The sequence below is a fragment of the Amblyomma americanum genome, chromosome 11 (genome assembly GCF_052857255.1).
Source record: "Amblyomma americanum isolate KBUSLIRL-KWMA chromosome 11, ASM5285725v1, whole genome shotgun sequence".
Lineage (NCBI taxonomy): Eukaryota > Metazoa > Arthropoda > Arachnida > Ixodida > Ixodidae > Amblyomma > Amblyomma americanum.
The window spans coordinates 23,196,408-23,204,862 of record NC_135507.1 but is presented as its reverse complement, the minus strand read 5'-3'; the positions used below and the strand labels follow the sequence as shown (position 1 = coordinate 23,204,862).

General features: G+C 43.9%; 1 protein-coding gene across 3 annotated transcripts in view; it reads right to left on the bottom strand.

Moving 5' to 3' along the window:
* Positions 1-293: 293 nt before the first annotated feature.
* LOC144110912 (gamma-interferon-inducible lysosomal thiol reductase-like) overlaps positions 294-8,455 on the bottom strand; it is a 59,481-nt gene continuing 51,319 nt past the window's right edge. For all 3 annotated transcript variants that reach the window (XM_077643980.1, XM_077643979.1, XM_077643977.1), the window contains 6 exons: positions 8,251-8,403; positions 7,918-7,995; positions 5,361-5,456; positions 4,669-4,821; positions 3,500-3,586; positions 294-2,121 (listed from right to left, as the gene is read on the bottom strand). In XM_077643980.1, coding sequence (XP_077500106.1) covers positions 2,062-2,121; positions 3,500-3,586; positions 4,669-4,821; positions 5,361-5,456; positions 7,918-7,995; positions 8,251-8,403 — 627 coding nt within the window. In that variant the 3' untranslated portion in view covers positions 294-2,061. The remainder of the gene's footprint in view (positions 2,122-3,499; positions 3,587-4,668; positions 4,822-5,360; positions 5,457-7,917; positions 7,996-8,250; positions 8,404-8,455) is intronic.

Sequence of the window (8,455 nt, the reverse complement as noted above, 5' to 3'; positions counted from 1 at the left end):
TTTTGTTTTTTCTTTGACTTGGTCAGTGACTGTAATCTTGCTTCTACTAATGCCTGACCAGACGAACCTTCGTCAAACCCTTGACTATATCGGAGGAGAAGCGTATAACCCGCCATGTTTTATGGCTTTCATACAGTGAAGGGCTGGGAATTAATCTTCAAAGACGGGTTCCTGTACAACATAAGCGCAGAAATTACAATGTGCCTTCCTCGATGCACAAGTCTGCCCTCAACAAGTGCCACGTGTTTAAAAAAAAGAAGGCAAGTAAGAACCACTTCACAGACAACACGACGTAAAGAAAAAGCAAAGTAAAATGGTTTTATTCCTTCTTCCAATCACACCCCGCATGTTACAGTGAATGTGCGTGTGCGAAACAGTATTGCGATATTGTCGAACAGTTTTGATCGGTCTGGAGTGTCTGTCGCAGGTACCACACAGAAAAGCTCCTCAAAACACCTAAAACACTAAAACCACATCCAAAATAAAAATGCTGTAAAGGGCTACTTTGAGTATGTTCACTGCAAGTGACAGCACACTGGTGAGTGCATGTCAAGCGCATTGCTTTGGCTCAACGCTTTCTAAAAAGCATAAACGCAAAGCATGCAACACGTCTTTGCTCCTTTTGTTCGCTAGCATAAGACAAGCTCAAGCATGTAAGCTGGCAAGCTTGCTACCATCTGAAAACGCACCAGAATGTTGCAATACAATGATAACTTTGAAAGCACGGATGATTACAGTAGCATTAAAATCAAGAGTTGGCCACAAAAACCTTGAGGTCTGGACACGATGTGTTCTAAGAAACCAGTGTGTAACAACTCGCATCCATGTAAGTCACACCCTGCATTTATATGCAGTGAATAAACGAGAAAACACAATAGTAAGTGATGTGCATGGCCTGCTAACAGTTATCCCACTTGCTTTGACATTGCCTCGTATTAGCTGGGCATGCAGAAAGTTAACAGAGACAGTACACAATGACCAGCACATAAACACTGCAAACCGCTAAGTGCATTGTCAAGGGGGCTAAATATGTACACGAATATTGAAGTCCAGGCTAGCTATAGTAACACATACAGTGAGATCACAACTATAACAAAACTGCTGCTGCTAAGCTACTTTGTGTTCAATGGAGAGCACGCCTTCACAAGGAAAAAAAACTGCAAGCGGTTCACCATCATGTGAAAAACCAGACCAAAGTTGGAACAGCTCGCATGTACGTTAGCTGAAGGAAGTGCACATGCACAGAGAGCCACATTGCCAGCAAAGATGGTTCTGGGCATGCACATGGCTCATCACAAGCATTCAGTGTGCAGTCTCTGCCAAAAGTACAAAGGCCACTTAGTATCTGAGTGCAAAAATCACTGATGTGTGTAGTAGTCCTTAAATAGCACAGCCATTACTACAAAGGTTTCAAAAGCAATACAGGAAGCTCTCTTCATTTTGCAGGCTTGATCAGTCGCACTCAAAGCGGCCCGCATATTTTTGGGAAAAACTGCACATCACAGTTTCTGGGTAGCTCAACACTCTTTAAGTCACTGCCATAACAAACACAGTTTTCTTAATATAGTTGCACATTTTGTAACACGGTGCTTGACACAGAATTTGCTTCCAGTACATGATGTGCAAGAAGAATTGGATATGCACAGAATCTCTCTTAAACCGTCACGTGGAGGTCAACCGTGCTATTACATGCTCATGTATCATCATACCATTGTGCGCTTTAAGCAGCGAAGGAATGCTAACATAAAGATAGGCTTCACAACAGTTCACTGCTTCAGGACATTGTGCTTTGTATTGCTCAAAAGAGTGTGACTGGAAAAGAGAATAAATGAATGAATGCAATAGAAGGATTTTGCTCAAGTTCATAGCTTTCACTGAAAAAAAAAAAGAAGCAGCTGCATATAAATGAAAACAAAATTGTGCGATGATGCCCAGTTTCAGTTCAAATATTTGTTGCCACTGGTCCCACTGATCTAGACAAAAAAAAAGAAGTTGTTTTTGTCCAGATAGTCAACAAGATGATCAACAGTCGTTGTAGTTGAGAAGGCATGGCATTGCCCCCTAAGAAAGGGCTAGTTTACAGGCTTGTGGAAGTTCAATTGGCTGCGTTCTTGGGCTATCCTGTGTTGACATAAAAAAAACAGAACCTCTGTGTTAATTGTTTCAGTTTACTGCATTACAAACTATTGCACCTGTACTTGCATTACTGAACATTATTAAAGCAATAGACTGAAATGTGCAACTCTCATACTCATGCACAATGCATGTACAGCTATAAAAAAAGGCTACAAAATAGTGCAGCAGTATACATATAAAGGACAATGCATGTTTTGCTATTTAATGTGCACTAAGCTATGAGATAAATGAAGAAACACAAAAAATTACTAAATCTCGGGTGCTTTTAAGTGTGCATGCATAAAACCGTGGAATTTGACAATCGATTTCTGAGCACCTCAAAACGAAGTTGCCTCATCTGGAACTCACACGTTCTGACACTAGCCACACCACAAACGCCAAAGTGAACCAAACACACTCTGAATTGGTACTTCTCGTCAACACTAGGTCCACGTTGCAAAACTTCCTAATCTCACCAAAATGGCCTGTTTTGAAATGCCCCAGAATGTGTGCTAATGATGCCAATGGCAACGCCAAAGTTCAAGACAGTGTGCAGGCTGCAAGGTTATGGAATGTTTCATATAATCAATTAATAGTTTGATGAATAACTTGCCTTGGAAGGTTACATATTGATACCAAATGAAATAAGGACATTGGCCAAGTCATAAATGGATTCCTGATATTTCAAGGCTGTGCAGCTCCTTATAGTTCACAATGAATCAGACATAGGACCACAGGCAGTTTATAAGCGACCAAACGGTCAGGAACAACTTTTTTTTATTTCGTCAGTAGCTGAATTCCATTTTGTACAATGCAAGCCATATCTTCCACTGCCATTTTAGTTGTCACTGTTAGGTCATTCATCTATTGCCCTAAGCATGCAGGTAAACAAAGCTATTGCCTCCGATGATGAGGTGATAAATGTTACAACCCCAAATTCTTCCTAGTTCATAAAGGTAAAGGCCTAACTATCCAGAGACTACCAATGAGGCAATAAAAGTTTGCACTTCTGGAGGCAGTTAAGAAAAATAGTCTTAGACGTGGTAGCACGGCAAACATTGCAGTATGTATATGTTTTTGCTATGGCCAATTTTTACTGCATGCTGGCATTTACCAGGTGCCTGCCAATCTGCCACTTCCCAAGAAATTGTCCGCATTAAGCTAAGACATATAATACATTGTGAGAACTTTAAAAATTGAGGATAACTTCATAAATTCACACCATTTCTACATTTGGAAAAAATTTGACGATATTATCACTGATGTTTATATTTGGCAAGTAGTCCAAACCAACTCCATAGCCAACTTGTAGCCTTGCTGCAGAAGATTACGGATGCAAGCCCAGCCACCGAGTGACAGTTGTAAGGAATAGGTATATACTTACTCCTGTGCACAAAGTGTCTATCATGCTCTTGTACTCTTCGCACAGAGTTTTCTTGAAATTGTTGAATGCATCATACATCTTGTCTTTCTGTCATGTGAAAAAAAGAAAACAAACATGATAAAAAGTGGCCTAAGTCAACACTTACAAAGATTGCACTAGAAAAATACAGTATTCAGAGGTTTTCAAGCTGACACTTAGCTTACTGGTTTATTACTTATGCATGTCTACACTAAACATTTATGGTTTTTGATTATAAAAACTTACTTCTGGATGCTGTAAAGCAAACATGCAAAATCCGTATTAATTATTCTGGAGTAGCAGAACAACTAACAACTACAATGCTTCTCAAGCACTCAGCATGCACCATGGCTTCTGTCATGAATGTAATCGGGAACATTGTGAATACCCCTCATCCCAAGACAACTTTTGTTTATACGTGTCTGAAATGCTCATTACCCAATCATCCAGTTTGAATAAACAAACGCTAGCATATTGGTAGAAATTCTCAATGGTAATAATTACATGATAAAATAGCAATTGTCTTTTACACTTTGGGGACTTTGTAACAGTCTTGATGCCATGACAATGCATGTTGGCAAAAAGTCACTCAAGAGAGAGAGAGAGGGTTTATTGATAAGAAAGGCAGAGAGGTTGGCCTGAAAAATAAATATCTGGCCTGCTACTCTGCTCTGGGGGACGGGAAGAGGAGATAAAAGAAGGTCACGATGGGGGACGATGATGATGGGAGGAGGCAGATGAAAAAGTACTTAAAAAAAAAACAAGGCACACTTTCTGACATCACAAACGCGAGACAAGGTCCGTGTCGCTCAAAAAGCGTGAGAGCGCTCGCGTTGCCTTTACAGTTCTAAAACTATCTGGCCAAGCGCCGAGGATCAAATCCTCAGAGAGGAGCGATGTGTCCATAGGCGTCAGAGCAGATGCGAGTATGAGTCTTTCACGTGCATACGCTGGACACGCCACTAAAACATGTTCTATAGTCTCTAGCACGCCACATGTGGTACATTCCGGGGAGTCCGCTTGTCCTATTAAGTGCAAGAGACTCAATGTCAAGATGCAATGTCTGTAGAATGTTAATGGAACTAATCATGGAATCAAAGCACACGTGTTCACATATGAACAGCATTCGTTAGTTACAACTTTGTACTTACCCCATTCATGCGAATCCAGGGGACAAACTCTAGCCGCCCTTTGCCATTCACGCTTTCAGTCCACTCGGCAAACCTGAGCTGAAGGTCGTTGCCCTCCTTGCCAGACACGCATTTTTGTAGAGTTTCAATGTCAAACCCTTGCTTCCTGGCACACTGCATATTTTGGAGAGTGAAAGAAAACAGAAGAAAATCTCACTGATTGCTTTTTCTTCTCTTAACGTCTCACTCAACTAACTTGCAAAGAACATGACCAATTGATGACAAAAAACGAGAACTCTGCTTCTGTTAAGGAGGCAATGCAATACTGTTGATGTCTGAAGCTTGGCAGCCTCAACTGGGTAATACTTAAGGCACTGTTTGTAGCTTCTCCTTATCATAAATACTAATTTCAATAACGATGGAAGGTTCCTCCAGTGAAATGAAAGATGAAAGAACTGTGAACAAAATTACTGATACTTGTGTTCACCTGTCTTTCCCTGTGTTTACTGTAGGAATGCATCCTTTATCATTAACTAGCCAATGTGTACACCTTTCTTAACCATTGTGACATATCAAGTGTTTCAGAGATATTTTACCTGATCCAACCCAAATTTACCAGTATTCCAGTAAAGATGGTTTGCATAGTACTAGGGACTAAGAAATGGACACTGGACACTCTGCAGCAGGCAAACATTAAGAACAGAGGTACTTACTGAGTCGTATGCCCGATTAGGATTTTTGGATGAAAACATGCAGACTACAAGCGGCAAGTGTTGACTGGGCTCTGGATAGTACTTGATGACGCATGTCTGAAAAAGCAGACATTCAGAAAAAGAGGCATAAGCACTGAACATTTTGGGGCCAGGTACTGGCTGCTAAAACTTTAAACGCAAAATTGTTATATGATTTGAAATCTAGAAGCGATATTTGAAGTGAAGCACTTCACTAAAAAGTTAAGTGCGGGGGATATCTGAATTAGGCGGGTTTTCGAAAGAACCAAAATTAAGTAAAATGTAAAATGCAAGAAAGCAAACTCGAAACGTTCTCCAAAGTACATTGGAGCTGCCAGCATTGCTCAAAAGAGCTGTGGTTGACGTGTAATCATTAAAGATGTTTAGAATAGGGGGACCCTATCGGATGGGGGGGGGGGGGGGGGCTATGGGGTTTAACGTCCAAAGCGACCCAGGCTATGAGGTATGAGGGACGCCGTAGCGGAGGGCTCTGGAAATTCTGACCACTTGGTATTCTTTAAGACGCACTGGTATCACACAGTACACAGGCCTCTAGAATTTCGCTTCCATCGAAATTCGACCGCTGTGGCCGGGATTGAACCCTCGGTCTTGTGGGTCAGCAGCCGAGTATCATAACCACTGAGCCACCGCGGTGGTCCCTATCGGATAGGAGGATAGGGGAATAGCAGGGTGCTAGTGCGCAGGCGCAGGACAGTAACGCCCCTAACGTTATTTTTCTGCGCATATGCACTGGCGCCCTGCAATTCCCCTATCCCCCGCCATACGGTCCCTCTAAAGGCCTCTTAACTGTTCCTACAACGGGAGCTCACACGGACTTGTGGTCGCTGTCATCACCAGCCATCGGAGTTTCTGTTGTGGTTTCAGCGTCCTCAAAACATATTTGCTCATCTCACTCGATGTGTTTAAATGACCGGCAAAGTTCACCCTCGGACCAAATTCCTATGGTGACACTCCAGCACCAAAGAGGTCGATAATGGATGCGCACGCTGGTATACTGCCTTTTCGAACAGGCTGACTCTTTACCTTCCAAGTTGAGCACAATTTTATGCGTGATTTAGATGCAGAGTTAAAGGGACCCTGAAATTATTTCGATGGGCATATTCTAGTGAAACAGATCTGTAGAGGTGGTCTCTGCGGGTATGCGAGTCAAATTTAAAAGCTCTGCGTGGACCCCATTATTTTAAAAAAGGGGGGCTGCTCGCAATAGCTCGCAACCGATTAGGCCGACACCTCACCAGCGCTTCCCCCCCCCCTCCCCCGATGACGTCAGTGGGCAGTCTGGGCGAGGAAATTTCTCTAGCGCAACGATGCACTTCGCTGGAAGCTTTAGTGAGCGAAAAAAGAATGAAAGGAACGGAAGCGCGCAAATGGTCGCCTTTACACCCGAAATAGGCGAATTCGTGAGCACCCAAGACAGGCGAGTCCCAGAGACGCATAAGCGAGAAAACTGGAAATGGTTACGTTAATCGCGGTAGCTAGTTACTGAGTGTTACTCCGAGATCAGCGACGGCACATAGCACGCGTTGCGTATCCCGCGTGGAGGGAGTCTCGGAAGCTGCATCCGAAATTGACTAATCAGTCGGTCAGTGGCGCACCCTGGCCGCCGAAATTAAGCGGAAAAATTTGTGAAATAAAATTCGAGAGCACCAGAAATCATCGCATTAACCGGTATTTCGAAGATCCCCAGGTGGTCGAAATTATTCCGGAGCCCTCCACTACGGCACCTCCTTCTTCCTTTCCTCTTTCACTCCCTTCCTTATCGGCCCCGCCGCGGTGGCTCAGTGGTTAGGGCGCTCGACTACTGATCCGGAGTTCCCGGGTTCGAACCCAACCGCGGCGGCTGCGTTTTTATGGAGGAAAAACGCTAAGGCGCCCGTGTGCTGTGCGATGTCAGCGCACGTTCAAGATCCCCAGGTGGTCGAAATTATTCCGGAGCCCTCCATTACGGCACCTATTCCTTTCTTTCACTCCCTCCTTTGTCCCTTCCCTTAAGGCGCGGTTCAGGTGTCCAAAGATATATGAGATAGATACTGCGCCATTTCCTTTCCCCAAAAACCAATTATTACTCCCTTCCTTATCCCTTCCCTTACGGCGCGGTTCAGGTGTCCAACGATATATGAGACAGATACTGCGCCATTTCCTTTCCCCCAAAAAACCAATTATTATTATTTCGACGAAAACAATCTAGACTTATCGAGGTTTTACATCAGTTCAAGCAGCGATTCAACCAGACCTTTTTATTTTTTTTTTTGGTCACCACGGACTATTTGGCTACTTACGAAGACGTACGTACAGGGTCGCTCAATATAAAAGGGAACGCGGGAGCACGTGGCCGCCAAGAGGGGCGAAAATGGGCGCCATGAGGCGCGTGCTTAGTGCGCCTTTGCCGCCGATTCACGCTGGCTCTCTGCCACGCGCTCCCGTGTTCCCTTCCATATTGAGCGACACTGTACTTTGACATTCTCAGCACAGCTGCGGTAGTAAAGACTGACAACAATGGAGGAAAACTGGCCCTCACCTGCAGCAGGTTTCCATAGCACTCCTTGTCTCCATGCTGGCAATCGAAGGTGAACCACTTGTTGGGCAGCTCTCTCCTCTGGACACAGAGAGCAAAAAGAAGGCAGCAATGAAGCGAAGCCCCGCGTTTATGAAATCCCTGAACAGTTTGAAAGGAGGCATACTTACACGAGAAACGAAAACTGAAATGTTATTACGAACAAAATGCTTACCAACTGCATGGATACGGAGAAAGCAATACAGAACACAGAGTGACTAAAACTTGGTCAGACAGGCGTAAGTGGTACAGTGGACATGCGAGAGAAAGAGAGAGAAAACACACAGCTGAACTTACAGATGCTTTCCCATATGGGACCAGCTGGAGCTGAATTATGTCGGACAGCTCAGCATACGTTCCGTTGAGTTCCTCGAGAACAAAGTTCCGGCTGTCTGGGCAGTACGTCTCGTAGAAGACTTCCACCGACACCTTTGGGTCATGCTCGCATGCCTGCACATAGGGTAAAAGCAAAGCATGTATAGGGTGCACATGGACAAGTCTA